The sequence below is a fragment of the Argiope bruennichi genome, chromosome 3 (assembly GCF_947563725.1).
Source record: "Argiope bruennichi chromosome 3, qqArgBrue1.1, whole genome shotgun sequence".
NCBI lineage: Eukaryota > Metazoa > Arthropoda > Arachnida > Araneae > Araneidae > Argiope > Argiope bruennichi.
Genome location: NC_079153.1, coordinates 110,761,429 through 110,778,393, shown reverse-complemented (window position 1 = coordinate 110,778,393; position 16,965 = coordinate 110,761,429). Strand labels below are relative to the sequence as shown.

The following is a 16,965-nucleotide window of genomic DNA, read 5'->3' as shown; positions in this document are numbered from 1 at the left end:
CAAACGAGTGGCGATAACGTCGCCAATGTGGCAACCTAGACGGAATTTTAAAAATTTATTTTTATTTTACTTATTTTATTTTATTTTATTTTTTATTATATTTTTTTATTTTTTATTATTTCTAGCCTTCAAGTATCGTTTTTTAATTAAAAAATAATAATAATAACAAATATTCAATTAGTAGTCAACTTGGCGATATTTCAAATAAGTCGCCAAGAGGTGGGCCCAGAGGTGGGTAGGATTTTACCTTTATAATTTCCAAAGATTGTTAGGATGATTCATATTCTCTCGAAATAATAATAATAAAAAATCTCAAATTAGTTTGAAACATCATAACTTATAATGCTATGTTAAAAAGCATGATTTATTTTCCGTCTGCGTTAATATAATGCAATTTCTTTTTGATTTTTGAATATTAGGTCATAAAAGTATATCAAAATAATATATTTGTAAAAAATTAATTAAATTCTATTCAAAAGTACGTAGAAAATCTTGAATAGTCTGTATATGTGAATTAATTTTTTGAATCAAAGGAAATACTGTGAAAGCCGATTCCATAAGAAAGCAGATTACTGAGATTTTAACAACAAATATATGGTAAAAATATTTTGCATCAACTATTATATGTAGAGTTTGAAAACGTATAAAAAGAGAAATTGCAATGAAAAGTTAATTTTTTGAATTTTCAAGTGGTGTGAAGAAAGATTTATATGTGATAATATTCTTTATTGAGGTAAAATGTTAAAATCTTTGCTAATTTTTAATTAATTAGAAATGCCATTAAAATATTGGGAAGATCTTTATTAATTCATATTTGCTACCCAAGAAGTAAATAATAATGTGCCAAATTTGATAGCTTTAATGCCAAGGATCTACCCTTTAGAGTATTTTAGACGATTTTTACGTTATGAAGATATGGTATTAGATTTTACATCATATTATAGACTAAAAACACTACTATTTTAAAATAATCATATTGACAATTTATAATCATATTAAAAATTTGTTTTAACATATCAGTAAATGATAATTTTTTTAAAGAAAAATTAGGTTTAAATGATTCCTCAGTTTTAGTAAAAAAAGTGACGAGTAATTGCCCACTCGCTACTTAACCATGATTCCATATCGGGGGGGGGGGGGTGTAGAGCAAAATTGCGAATTCTCCAATCAAAACCAGTGTTTCATGACACTTTTTACATATCTTTTTAATTTTTAGGTTAACCTATTTGTTATGAATTACAACATAACTATTTTTCTAATATCATCCACTGATTGAAATTGTTTTATTTTAATAGAATATCAAACTCATTTAAAAGTAGGATGGGGGAGGGGTAAAGAGAAAGAAAATTTTAAAACAAAAATTGAGTTGCAATTTTCAGATTGTTGAGACATCTAAAAAAAAAAAAAAATTTTTTTTTTTTTTTTTGAAGAAAAGTGTAATTAATTACGTTAGTTGCGAAACAATTTAGATAAAACAGAATGACCCTTTTAAGAATTTGGAAACATGCATCCAAAAATAATTATCAAAATGGATCATTCTATTGTTGATTATTTGTAAAAACATAAATATGGGCATAAATGCAAAGATAATGGGGATTAAAAAAAAAAAAAAAACTGAAACGAATTCCTTTTATCAGAAAAGGCACCAGAAGATTAGCAGTTTGCACCATTGAAGTTCTCAAATCTGCATAATTCCGAATTAAAAAAACAACTATAAAACGAGTTTTAAGACCATTAAATTATTTCTTACAGAAAAAAAATAAGAAAGCAAAGCTTCGCATCCAGGGGATCCTACCTACAAGTTTAGAATGCAATTGCGAAATTATTGAAAAATCCAGAAATTACCTGAACGCTCAAAATAACCAGCTCGATTAGATTCCCCAAAACTTACTCGCCAAGCTCTCTAATAAACTCGCCAAGCTAGAAAATGCCTTATATTGCATTGGCGTATAATATTTACGAAATATTAACTTTTGGCGTGAATTTAGCACTTTTACTGAATCATCTTGGTATGCGTTAGTGGTAACCAAAAATTGAATTGTGTTGGAGATTCGTCAAAATCGCGAATTTTTTGAAGTATTACTGTACTTTCTCTATACTAAGTGTACTAGAAAGTAAAAATTAGGAGTAATATTTTTAATAGTTTAATCTATTTTTTTAACAATAAATGTTGCTTTCTGTATTTACTTTCTTTTGTTACTATTATTTGTGTGAATAAATGAATCGATATTACTATTATAAAGACACTTAGGGAGTAATAATAATCATATATTCGGCCAAATGTAATCAAATTTTATTTGCGAAATATTTTTGATCAAATACTTTAAAAAAGAAATCCCGTTTCTCTCATTAATTACGTGCATTTGGCTGAGTCAGTTTGGCGAAAGAATGACAGTAGGTAATCAACGAATTGACTTCTCAAATGTTCCAAAAAATTGCTTTCTTTGGACTGTAAACTTAATGGAGAACGTCGAAAGTCATCTTTGATGTATCAACTGAAAGTCTTATGCTACCATGCATGATGGTTAAATTATTATCATTCTCTTTGCTACCTACAATTTTTCAAATTGAGACAAACTCATTGAATTAAAATTTATAACCGTAAGTTATCTGATATTTGAGCATGTAGAGGAAGTGTTTATGTGTTTGCGTGTTTACTTAATCGTGTTTACCAGACTTATGTACAACTATTCTACCTGTTTAAGCTCTCTCTTTTCAATATGTTTTAACCTTTATTTTTGTGTCCTTACAGAATTCTGCAAACGTGTTCTGGCAGCCATTTTTATTCTTGTTCGTTTTTTTAAGTAATATTTGCATAGAAATGCCATCTAGATGTTGAATTAGAAGTTGTATTTTGTAACAAGGGATTTTTGTTTTCGAACCTGATTAAAATATGACAGAACTGTAAACTGCAAGTACGTCGCAAAGAATTTACTTTCTGTTGAATAACATCGAAGAGTCGCTATTTCTAAAACAAAGGAATGCAATTTGTCCTATGAAGTTAGGTATACAAATAGGGGCAACAACGACTCAGTGCTCCTGGAGATCCAATGTAGAAAATTTCTACATTTTAAATTTTAATGTAGGAAATTTTTATAAATATTTTTTTTTTGCTTTGAGTGAGATTTCGCACTTATGATTCTGTTATACTGTTTCTAATAATCTCTAAAAAAAAAAAAAAAAGGAAAGACAAGGTATACAATAATATAAATAACTGCCGTTTTATTGAAACTGGTTTTAAGCATCTGGCGTTATCTAACGTAATTTTTTATTGAATAATGTGTATCCAAAGTAATAAAAATAAATAAATGAAAAAAATTTATGCATTAAAAAACTTTAATATTAATTCCCTCACCCACTTTCAGATTTCGTAATTTTTACTTTCTCGTATATGTTGTATAGTAAGAGATGTAATTGCCAGAAAATTCGCACTCGAGATATCGACGAATCTCCACGTTTTCGACCCTCCCCCCCTTAGTTCGAAAAACGCATTTTTGGAAAGGGTCTGTCTGTTTGTCAGTGATAAAGATAATTAAATAATGCTTTAAGCTAGGTGGATGAAATTTGGTATACGGTCTTAGCACCAAAATTGTTGATTTTATCAAATTTTGAACAAAATTCGTTGAAAGAAAATCTGTCCGGCTATTCGAATATTAGTTAATACGGTAATTGCAAAGCGATGAGCGCTAGATGAATAAAATTCAGTACACAGATTTAACATCTATAGTGTAAGTCATATCACTGACTCTCCGACCGCCCAAAGGCACACGGATTTAAAAAAAAAAAAAAAAAAAAAAAAAAAAACTGAATGACCGGACTGTCGCAACAGCAACACTGGCGGGAACTGTGGTTGAGTCCTAAGAGCCATCACCGGCCACGGTACAACTCTTCCCGAAGGAAGTACGTCCCATCATCAATGGGAGGAACTTAACCCCCCCACCTTTCTTGTGTACCCTCCAGGGTGGCGAGATCCAACCACCATACCGGAAGCATCTCATCCTCATTTCGAGGTGCCCCCTTCAGGTGGTTTACATCTATAGTGTAGACATCCTTCATATTCTGGATGAATTCCAACTTGTGGTCGATTTGGTCTGTCGGACTCTATTTTAAGAAACATGTAAATACAGCAGCTCAAAAAACGCAATGACTTAAATATATCAAATTTGATATGTGATTTTATAACTACAAGTGTAGTTTTGTGTCAAATATAAATTAATAAAATAATATAATTCGAATATAAATTAATACAGTAATAACAAAATGAGGAGAACTAGATTATTAAACTTCGGCACACAGATTATAACAAAGATAACTATCAAATTTTGTGGTAAATTCAACCAGGGGCTTACCGTGTGTCGATCTGTACTTCTAGAAACATGTAAATGGAATAAATCAAAAACGCACTGATTTGATTATATCAAATTTTTTTATGGGATTTGGTTATTACAAGTGTAATTTTGTGTCCAATTTCGTTTACAATTGATTAGGAAAATAAGCATCTAAAACGCAAATTCAGTTTTCGGACACTATTAAATGCACGCGGGAGATTCATTAATTGCTAAAAATCTTGCCAAGGATGACGCGACGGATTCAGAAATAATGCTAACTTCACGCCAAAAATAAATATTTCGTTACTATTATATGCCAATATCATGCTCTGGGATAACACCTTTATCAGAGAGTATGCAAGAAAGTTTTGGAAGACCACTTCCGCTGAATTTTTTTCTAAATTTTTTATGTTTTTTAGCTATAAATTTTCCCTTATATAAAATGAAAACGATCAAAATATCTTTATTTATTGAATGCTTTCCTAAAGTGCTCAATTATTTTTTTTTCTCGTATATTTGGAGTAGAAAATTAGGAGAAGGATTTTTTAATCTTATTTTTCTAAAAAGCTTGTCTTCATTTTGAGTTATTTGTTTTGATTTTTGTTGTCATCAGTTTCGCATGCGTTAATACTGTAACTGAGAAAAAATGGATGTGTAAAATTAATACTATTATTTTCTTTTTCGTTGCCCTTCTTTAATTAGTGTTATTATGAGTTTTATTCATTATGTCGTAGGGTACCGTACTAATACTGCAATTTTTCTAACTAAACGGAAAATAATTGAAAATTTGACTTTTGAAACTATTCTGGTTTTATTCTAGTTACAGGATAATTTAAGCAATCGGAATTAAATCAATAGAATTAAAATATATCAGCGGCATGTTATTAAAATTCTAAAATAAATCAAATAGAAATAACTCGATTCATAAAAATAACTTCTAAAAATAAAAGCAAAAATGCTTCCAGTTGGAGAATGTTGCTAATTTTTTTTCCCTTAAAAAATACTTTACAATTAATCAAACGTAGAGTGCGAGGTATTTTTTTTTATTTTTATTTATTTATTGTATAGCTATTGATTTCGTTCCAAGGTAAGTTTTTTTAATGAGTTTTTTTTGTGTCTATATCTTTTATATCCCAACATTTTGAAGAAAATACCGAAACCCTAATGAAAATTCTATAGAAGCGTGTAAAATTTGTTTGTAACGCTAGATCATTGGTGGAAGTTTTATTTCAGAATGAAAGTAGATTAAAAATGAAATTTCAAAATGAGTCCTATAGAATTCACTTTTGAATACTGATCATGTTACTGATTTGCTAAATTGAATCAATTCAAATACGTTTCATCACAATTTTTTTATTTTAATTTTATAATAGTGTTCTGAAAATATACTGTATTAGAATTTTTTGTGAATGATTTTCTAAAACAGGTATATCTCATTTTGTTATTTGGAGAATGTAATAGTATTGAATTACACGAAAAGTCTACACCTAATTTTTGAATAAATTAAAAACATTTTTTTGTACGAATAATGAAATTCATTCAATAATATATGTATTGTTTTATAGGGTAATGATTTGACACCTTTTTGAGATTTTTATTATCTCATTTCCATAGATTATCACTAATAAACCGTTTTAGTTGTTGTTTACAGTCCTCTAGATAAATGCCACCATGTTTGATGGATTTTGCGAAGAGCGGGACAAATGAGTGATAAGTGGTCCGGAGATGTATAAAGAGAATTATATAAAGGATAAATACGACAAATACCAAAAGTGCATTCCCCCCCCCTTTCAATAAAAAAAAAGTCGTGTTTTTGCAAAAATCTGAATTTTTTTAAAATTTAATATTTTTAATGTTTGAACAATTTTCTTTATGAAGCCATTTGAATTACCTCTCGCGTGCCCCGACATAAGTTATGACACTTTTCTTGGCAGCACTAGTTTATTATATCTTACGGATTGAAGGATATATAGCTATTTACAGCATACAAACAAAGTCTAAACTCATTTCGCGGAGTTCTTACAAGCGCACACGCTTACAGGTGTCAGCCACTAACTTCCGCGCAACCCCCCTTCATCTATCTTCATCTCCTTTCAGCCGTGAAGCCGTAACATCTACGTGGCGGTCAGAGGCATAGCTGATTCTAAATCCATTCTTTGTGAAGTTATTTTAATTTTTATATTTGTATGTGTCTTAATGCTTACATCTTTAAAAGCTATTTTCTCAAATTTTTATCTTTGGTGGAATTTTCTTACTGAAAAATCTCATAAATTAAAATCTATTGCTTATTTTTTTGTTCAAATATTCTCTAAAAATTTCTCAATATGTTCTACTACTCATGAACCAGAGAATGAGTAATCTATTCATTTAAAAATATTCTACAGTTTGAATAAGTTTAAGTTAAGAATATTACACTACATTTAGGGGGGGGGACTTTTTGTATCGCAGTTAAACCCCAATATTTAAAGAGTGGATAGAAATACATTTTAGGTTTTAGTTTAGGAACTAGGAACTAATATCTGCAAAATTTTTTAGGAAATTATTTAATAATCCTTTAAACCAAAAAGGTTTTTGCTTTTTGTATCTTTTTTTTTTTTAGCTACCCCCCCAAATAAAAACTTTATTTTAAATTAAAAAAAATGCTTTTGTCATTCAACCGATATATTTTGGTTTCCATGTTTATTTTTTTCAATTTTATTTATGCAAAAATTTAAAAATATTATTATTTTAGAGTTCCCCCCCCCCCCCAAAAAAAAAAAAATCATCCGAAACATAGTCACATATTTGAAATATCGAAGATGCATTTTTCCGTTATCCATGCCTATATTAATAAAATTATTAAGAAAAGAAATGCCATTTAACTAGGGTTTATATTTGATAAATAATATTAGAATAAAGAAATTTTTACAAAAGCATCACATGTTTTGAAATACCTAATTTTAAAGATTGCTGTGAAATTAGATCTTAGATTGCCGAACAACCCATAATATATTTTTTTTAAAAAATTTACATTTTTGCATTCTACAAATCTATCTGTCCTCTGCTTCATTCCTGTGTCTTCTCCATCGTTCGAACCATTTGGAATGGGTGTGCAGTGAATTCTGGCATGAAGGAAGAGTTTAATATTAGTGTCTATAAAGAGGGAATTATAGAGTATTTTAGCAAATCTTTCACAAAAGAGATACAAATGGATATCCACACCACCCCGATTTACCAAGAATTGAGAGTATTACCGATTTACAGAGCAACAGATACCGCCTAGCCAGTACTCCAGTAGCCTGCCGGTCCAGTTCCAAGAAGCGATGAGAATCCTCACAGCCTCTCAAAATAGCCCGCCCACGAAACTGGCAACACGAAAGCAATCCAAATCCATTAGAGCTTAGCCCCGTGAGAATTGATTCAATCTTATAAAGCTTTAAGGCATTAAATTCGGCATTGGCAGTTTTTATATAAATACAAACTCGAGGAAAGTTTTTATATCAGCTTAATCCACACCAATGGAGAGAAAAAAAAGGTGTCGCAACCGCCCGACCCCTCACTTTGTATGAGTGCTTTAAAGTTGTGATTAAGCTGACCTTATGAACTGAGAATACAGGGTTTTGTTTTATTGTTCTTTTTTTTTCCACAATTTTTCTAATCTCCTGAGAAAAATAACTAAATCTCTTTACCAATCACTCACAGATACCTCTTATCACTTCTCAGGTGTTTTGTTAATCGTTGACACTGATAATAATTCCCATTACTAGCATTATCAAGATATATTCTATCTAGTGATGAAATATCTCATCACTACATACAATAACCAGCTTTTAAAATAAAGCACGTGTGCATCAAAATTCTTGGTGGCACGTGTTTGAATTTCCGCCACGCGAACTAAGGGTTGTGTTTTGTGTTCCAGTTGCCGACGGTGAAGCGGGAACCTTTGGATGAGGACACTGCCGGGGCGTGCTACCACCAGCTGGGCAGTTCTGATGTCACGGCAGGGAATATGGCTTCTGCAATGGAGCGGCACATACATTCAACGAATGAGAGGTTGCATTGTATCAAGGAGGTAGGGTTGACTCTTTTTTTTACAATGATACATGTTTTATGGCTGAGTAGAATTTAAACAACGCTTAAATTGACTTCTGAATAATGTCACGCTATAACATGAACAAGGATTATGGTCCTTGCAGAGGTGGCGGCAGAAGTTTGCCGAAAGGGGGGGGGAAGCACAATTTCTCTTATTTCGCTTCAAAATAGCTCATAATAATTCATTTTACTTTTAATTAAAGATAATTAAATATTTTTTATCTGCGGACTTGACTTCGTTGACATCCAACCAAAAATTATCGGTAAAAGGCAACATCTTATTGATTTTCCACTTTATCGATTATTTTGCCAAATGTTGTCAAAATCTTATTTGGATATTTCAATTGTTTACAGTATATTAACTTTAAGATGATTTTTAAATTAGCATATTCGTTAATGCCCAGCCCTCAATAACCGTCTTGAAGTGGAAAACTTTTGCCGACGAAGCTTTCAATTTCTCGCCGCCGGGAGGGCAAGCGGTTGCGACAAGAGAATAGTTGCCACCCTTGTCACCCTGATAGCGCCGCCTCTGGTTTCTTGTTTGTGGTCAAGTTTAGGTAGATATATAAAAGAAATTCTGAGTTCTGATATACAGAGTGCCAGTGAATCGTTATACAGGATTATGATTTCTCGCCAATCTGCGATTTTGTTAAGACTTTGTGCCAAAGTAAGTGTTGTGTTAATATTAAGATTTGTTTCATGGCCACGTGCGGCCCATTTGCAACTACAGATATTGTGCTCCTTTTAGCAAACCTAATGAGAAGGCGAACAATGTTAACGCAGCAATGTTGCTTGTCACACGACCTTATCCAGATTGTAGATGGTATCAAGAATAAACATATGGCACAACTTGTGGGTGCTTTCGGTTTAGCCCGTGATGTCTGATTTCATCGATATACTGATAGCTCTAAATCAGTGATTGAAGAGACTGGAATTTCCATGGTGGAAACATAAACTTATAGGTGACCATTATTCAATGTATTTATTAACTAACGCGGCTTAAAATACGATTTGCTATTATCATTCAGGGAATTCTTTCAGCCGGACCCGAGAGCACGAGGGCCCGAGACCACAAATTTATTTTACGGCATTTTCGAAATTATTTAATTTTCTTTTATATAAGTAATTTCTTATAAATGCGTATAAATTATTTTGCCTTAAACGTAATGAAAATTTCCTATAAAAAAGGCCGTGAAATCGAAATTTATTCAAATTAAAATGAACTATAGTTTAAATTTTGGCACTTTATTCTAGTTCGCTATTAATTATTATTTGGCAGATTTATAATATGTTATTTTATAATTCTAAAAACTAGCGGAGCTTTATAATAAAAAACAAAATATCAATCCTTTGAATATTATTTAGATCGAGTTAAATAAGTTTTATCATTTTTTTGAAATATAATTTTTTGCTTAAAATTACTTTTAAATTTAAACTGCGATTTTTTTTTTTTTTTTTTTTTGTATGCGTTATGCAGAAACTTTAAAATTTGAGCTACGCATTTTTTTTTTTTTTTTTGTATGCGATATGCAGATGTAAGTAACTCGCAATAAAATGTTTTGCTATTTCAGTAAGTCTTAAAAAAAAAAGTTTTTCCAAGTTGGAATAAAGAAAAGGAACCTATTGACTTACATTATCTAGGATTCCTAGAAGACTTACTACAGCCTTAGCTGAAAATAAAGTCATATAGCGGCATTCCTACGACCGGCGAATCTTCAGACGGGCCTCGCGTTCTCCCCTTAAGCCCATCTTGAGGTTTTCTGGGGTGCTTTGATGCCTGTCCATTTTACCGACAAATTGTCTGTAAACTAGACAAACATCAAAGCACCCCAGAAAATCACAAGAAGGGTCGAGGGGGGGAACGCGTGCCTCATCTGCCGTCTGGACAGGTCGTAGGAACGCCGCTTCACTGACTCTCTAACCCGCCCGAAGGCACATGGATAAATAAAACTGAATGACAGAACCGCCGCAACAGCAAAATTGGCATGAACTGTAGTTGAGACCTAAGGGCCATCACCGGCCACGGTACAACCCTTCGTCCCATCATCGATGGGAGGAGCCAGATCCCCGACCTATTTGTGTACCCTCCAGGGTGGCGAGATCCAACCATCGTACTGGAAACATCTCATCCTCTTTTCGAGTTGCCCCCCCTCCCGGTGTTTAGCTGAAAGTAAAAACTTCTGACTAAAGATTCAGAAATTAGTTATTGGGCGACATTTAGGAAAGTCACAGTGTGTATTCTATTTTAAAATAAACCTCTGCAGCAACTAGAATTCAGTTAAAAGTGAAGACGTGTGGTAGAATTCCGTATTCGTGGGATTTAATTAGAGTTTTGGAAACACTTTTCGAAGGGGGAAAGCCCTTCTGTTCCCTTGTTATTTATCTGGATGACTTCCAGATGATTCGGCATTCATCCAATGTACAGGAAAGGGAGTGTAGCCGAGTTGAGTTTTGAATTGTTAGCAGTAGCATCAGCCTTTCCAAGTTATACCTCATGTTGTTTTCACTAGATCGAATTTTTACATAACTTTGACCAGTTAAAATTGACTGTAAGTGAATAGTCATACGAATTGAGTTTTTCTAAGTTCCGCCAAGAAAATACGTGAATGTTGTTTCATATTCGTTTGAAAATGAATGATTTCTTCTATATGAATCGCATAACACTTTTAATGCTTAAAAATTTTTTTTAATGAGGCTTGTAGCCAGTTGGGGAGGATAAATTATGTCCAAATATTAGATCAAATTAACAATTACATGCATAATTGGATTGGCAACATCTAAGTAATTTTTTTCTGATGTGACAAATTGAAAATAACTTTTAATACTCAGATCTCGCCAACTGAGCCAAATCGTTTCCCTAGTCGTATTTGCAGTTGGTGAGAAAGTACTGACTTTTGCAGGAACCTTCTGATACCTCAAGAAAGTTCATAATAGTTCGAAATGATATAGTGGTAAAGAATTTTATTATATTTCCACCATATCGTATAGTGAATTTTTTTCGGCATTAAGCAATGTCATATTTACCTTTTAACTGCTTTTCTTTTCTTATTATCCATTTAGATGACATATTCCGTTTCATAGATGTGCTGTCTTACTGATTCAATTAAGAATCAGTTGGGGTGCATTTGGATTATATTCAATTTTTGTGTCCAATTCTAATGCCCATGATTGCTTTCATATCAACTTTATAAATTTGAGAAGTGATAATTTCATGACCGTATGATGCATGGGCATGGCGATTAAGGGGTCAATATTTTATAAAAATGCCAAGAAACATTTCAAAACTCTTATTTCTTTGTGGTTTTGACTAATTTTCGAGAACGCCTGGAAAAGACTTCGAATAATGTGTCGATGATTCGATGCACTATATCCTTATGTTATGAAAGAAGTATCCTCATATTGGTATGATGCGAAGCCCTTCAGGTTTCGTTTTCGTCATCCGATTACAGAGTAATTAATATAGCCGTCATGGAAGTTAAGGTAGGTTAAATGTCTTTTTTTTTTTTTTTTGGCAAAAATATCAAGTTTTATTTCTGAATAATTTTTCTTTATAAAACTTCTTGAATTTTCTTTTTTATTGGAAAGTTACATTAATTTTTATATTTACCTAATTTACCTTTTAATGCTATTTTCTCATTCCAAATTTTAGTAAAATACTTTTACAAAATTTATATCTAATGCAAGTTTTTTTGTTCTTGTTGAAATTTGACATTTGTATTTCATTTCTTTCAAAGTTCCTAAATTTTGTATTATGTAAATGCTTATTCTAAATATTTTAGAATTGTTTTTGTTAGCTTGAAAGTGGGGCATGATGGTCAAATACCCTCCCCCCCCTCCCTCCCATAAAAAAACCCCACTGTTTTTACTAAGAAATATTTAATTTTAAAAGGTTGGTGAAATGTATAGATTCCGTTAGTAATCAAAGGGTTAAAACTTTAATAGAAATACAACTAATTATTAATATATTTATAATCAATAGATAAAAATTCCTTATTAAAAAAAAGAAGATAAATTAATATTAGCCAGCAAACATCCATTAGTTTCGTTTTGAATTAAATGTAACTGAATCATTTTTATTTCACAGTGAAATAATGACGGCGTACATATTTGGAATTTGTTTTTTTTTCAGGCATTGGGTACACCAAGTGCATTTCAAGGAGCAGCTCGAGAGCTTTTAGAGTGGTGTGGTGACCCTAGGGCCTTCCAAAAGGTTTTTGAGCAAAACCTTATTGGATGCCTTACGGTGAGTAGAAACTTTCATATTATATATTGAAATAATATTAATGATATTCACTTTAAATAGTAATTGGATTTTTTACCTGAATTCTGTTCCTTAGAATTCGGCGCCAATATGGCAGTCCAAAAAATCAAGTCGAATGGGTTGCAACATTTTTCATCATTGCATCATATACAAACTACGCATTTATTTATAAAAAAATATCGTCCTTTATTTTTCTTCTACAGGAAATGAATCATTCTTGTTGATTTATTCTTTTTTAGAAGAATCATATGAAGCGGGTTGGAAATTAGAAATAAATCTTTTACAGTATTTAACTATTTTTTTTTCTTTTCCTTTAGAAGAAAAAAAAGATTAGATTTCATTGGTTCCTAATTTTCCACATGTTTTCTTTCTATTTTTTTCCCTCCATGCGTGGATTATTCGTAATCGTTTGGCGTCAATAAATATTCCGCCATTTCGTTTTTTAACTTGCAGGTGCTCTAACAAAATTTTGAACTGAATATTTTAACGAATTTGCCACTGATCCGTGGAAAATTCGTCAGGGAATATTATGGAACAAGAAAGGTGAGTGTGATGAAGACATTTTTTTTAGGTAGAAAATTGTGGTTTTGAATGTTTTGGGTTAGTTTTATATTTTTTGATTGTAAAGAATTGCAATCATTATCAAATATTTTGAAACATAGATATGAAATTAATTGCGATAGATAGATTGTAGGTAATTGTAGATTATTTTAGTAAATTGTTTTGTTAAATTATAGATATATTTTTTATTTTAATATCTTCCTCTATTTTTTAAAATTTTTTCCTATTCGCTACGAATTATTCAAAAGTTAGTTCATCACTTTCGGTTCGCTAATGAAGTTGACATGTTTTTATTCTCGGCCTGCGATGCTCAGGATATTTTTTGTGTATTTAACTCAGGATATTTTTTGTGTATTTGTAAAAAAAAGTGTATTTAATGCATGTTTCAGATGCATCGAACATTGTTAAAATAATCTAATAGGGAAGAGTGAGGTAACCTCTCGCTGTGGACAATTTCGCGCACATCTGTTTTTAGTAGTAAAAAGCGCGGGAAATATCTTGAATCACTTGCCTATATGATGGAAGGGATAAATATTAGATTAAATCTCCTCCCATTTTAACTTTTTATTTTTAATAAAACATTCTTGGTTATTGAAAGAGAAAAAATAGACGTTTTCCGTACCTTTTTGTCACCACAAACGCATATTTTTGAAAATTAATTATTTTAAAAAGTTAATTGTTTGGAGGGGGAGTGGAACTGCTCTCACTTTTCACGTTTAATAATTAATAAATATTAAAAGATAGCGGAAAATTATTAATAATTTTATTATTTCAAAACTATTTTGGCTGCGCAACATACCCTTACTCTCCCTTATTATTGTATACGTTTAATAGATGTTTAGTAAAGAATATTTTTAGATAAAAAAACGTCGAACCGAAACCGTCGAATTTATTTATGAAAACCGAATAATTTTGCATAAATAAATTTTCTAAAAGTAGATACCAATTGCTTAAATTCTTCAATTGCATTTGTCAGTGAAACTCATAATTTTAATATACCCGTACCTCATGCGGGCATCGAATTGTTATTTAAACTTATTAACTAAAATGAAATCATTCAAAGGCTTTATAAGCAGATGCAAAAACTATACAATCCATAAAACCCCAAGTATTTATTTAACGGGATTCTTAATTGAATCAATTGAACTGCATATTCCAAAAACAGAAGTTATCTAATTAGGTAGCAAAAAGAATATTACATTTAATGTAAGATGTTGATTGTAAATTAATAATTCCAAACTAAGCATTGCGAGCTAATATAATTTTCATAATTTTATTTATATATTTAATTCTAGCAGAGTGCGTATTACCCAGACGGAAAAAATGATAATATCCATTCATTTGCATAGATTCAAGATCCATTAATGCGACGCGTGCGCCTTCTGCGTTTACTGTTGCAGTGAAGGATAATCTAATTGAATTATCTTGTAATAATTCATGAAAACAAAACTCATTAAACGGAAATTTTTATTCCATTTGCCACTTCTTACTTCTGTGAAACCGGATTTTCTGCATTTCATGCCGTTAAGATATCCGATTAAGTTGGAAAGATGCTTTCTATTGGAAGGCAATATTTATTTTTAATGGCCTGAAAATAAAGTGCCGACTTATAAGGAATAGTATTTAATTTCTTCTACTTAACATAGTACCATAAATTCAGCAGCTTGAGCAATGCACTGCTAATAAAAATGAAACTATATTTACATTTACCTGAAAGTAGATGATAGAATTTTTTTTGTTGATATTCTCCCAAAGTAGTATTTAAAAAATATATATTTTAAACTTTTTATCCTACTCGGTTACAGTTTATTAGTAATTATTTTAAATAGACCCTTTGAAAACGATTGGCAACATCATTTTCAACTGACGTGTTTCATTGGTTTTGCACTTTCTTTGCTATTTATTTTGGTTTTATCCCCTGAATATTTTGATGTTGAGTTTGTTTTCAGTGTTTTGATTGCTTCGACTTTAAACCTACAGTTTAATAAAAAATTTTTTTAATGAGAAGTGGGGGGAAGAAACCAAGTAATTTCGTTTTCGTACAAAGAAGTTTTACGAAAACCAAAATAGCTGTTCCAATCGTTTTGACTTCTCAACAAATATGACTGCAGTTTCTGTGAAATTATTGCAATGTGATGAATTTACGAATGAGCAAAATAATCAGCCAAAAAGTTAATCTTTTTAATTTTTCTTATATATAGTGCAGAGAAAGTATAGTAGTTGTCAAAAAATTCGAGCTCTAGATTTTGACGAATTTCTGAGTTTTAGATCTCCATGCATAGATAGTTAAAATTTAGTATACTCTCTTTATGCCAAATATGCAGTTTTCTATTAAATTTAGAGTAAAATCTATTCAAAAGTCCGTCTATTCGAATGTAAGTTAATACGGTAATTACAAACGAAGAGAGCTAGATAGATAAAATTTGGTACACAGATTTAGCATCTATAGCCATTATTGCTGTTTATCAAATTTTTAGCCAAATCTAAATATGGGCTGACTTCTGACTACTTTTAGAAACATGTAAACACCATAATTCAAAAATGCAATGACTTTAATATATCGAATTAGATATAGGATTTTATGACTGCAAGGGCAGTTTTGTATTTTTGGTTCAATTGAATGAGAAAAAAGCAAATTCGATTTTTGGATACTATAAATGCATGCCTGGGATTAATCTCCAAATAACTCGCCAAAGATGGCACGATAGACTCAATAACGATGCTAAATTCACGACAAAAGTTAATATTTCGTAATTATTGTATTTTATGTAAGGCGTTCTCTGGCAAGACAAGTTTATTAGAGAATATGTAAGAGAGTTTGGGTTAGGTTACTCCCTAGTTTGTTACAGATGATTGACAAAAGCGTGTAATTAGCTTTTGCATAACATGTTAATTCTAGCCGAAGAAGTTAATGAGAAATATACTGATTGATTTACAAATATTATCAGTGTAATTTTTTCTCTTTGTTCTATTCTATTGAATAAAGATGATTTCTTTCTTGTAGAAGATACGAAGTTTTGACTTGCTTCAAATTTTTTTCTCTCTCCTGTTGCTGTATTGATAAATTTATTGAAACAAGCATTCATTTTGTTGCAATTTTAGGTTAATTAGGAAATTTTTTAAGCTGTTAGAGAACTTTTTAATATACTATATCTAATTTCATTTTTTTTTTCAAACTCTCAATCCTCTCACAGGATTTAAAAAAAAAAGATCTTATGATCACCATTGTATTAGTTGGGGTGTTGGTGGAGGGGGGAGGTAATGAAAGATGCTGTAAAAGAAATTACACTACATATCTGAAAATGTTTCGAATTGCATTATTTACATTTATGGCACCCATTTGCCTAGTGCAATTTGTATTGACGTTGTAGACACCCAAAATAACTTTCAGGACACGAGTTCTTTATTATGCTATCAATTATCATCCGAAACAGTACTCACTTATTAAACTATTAAAGCGTAATACTCGGCAAATTCCGAAAATATAAACTTCTATCTTTCGAATATGTTATATGCTAGTAAATTTTTGTAATTCGTGCAGCACTGAAATATCATAGTTGATAAATACACACTAATAAACTAGGATGTCAGAATTCTATTGGGGGGAAGGTGCGATTTATTTTTCAAAGTTATTTCAAATTAAATGAACAATTTGGAAACATTTTTGACAAATACATTAATCTTTTTCATGACACAACATATGATCCTTTACATGGTACTTGAATGCTAATTAAAATTTATTTT

The 16,965-nt window shown here is 31.0% G+C and overlaps 1 protein-coding gene across 6 annotated transcripts in view; it reads left to right on the top strand.

The window, feature by feature from the left end:
* The window catches only part of LOC129962579 (zinc finger MIZ domain-containing protein 1-like), a 336,461-nt gene that overhangs the window by 124,724 nt on the left and 194,772 nt on the right, over positions 1-16,965 (top strand). For all 6 annotated transcript variants that reach the window (XM_056076373.1, XM_056076375.1, XM_056076377.1 and 3 more), the window contains 2 exons: positions 8,227-8,379; positions 12,529-12,642. In XM_056076373.1, the coding sequence (XP_055932348.1) occupies positions 8,227-8,379; positions 12,529-12,642 (267 nt within the window). The remainder of the gene's footprint in view (positions 1-8,226; positions 8,380-12,528; positions 12,643-16,965) is intronic.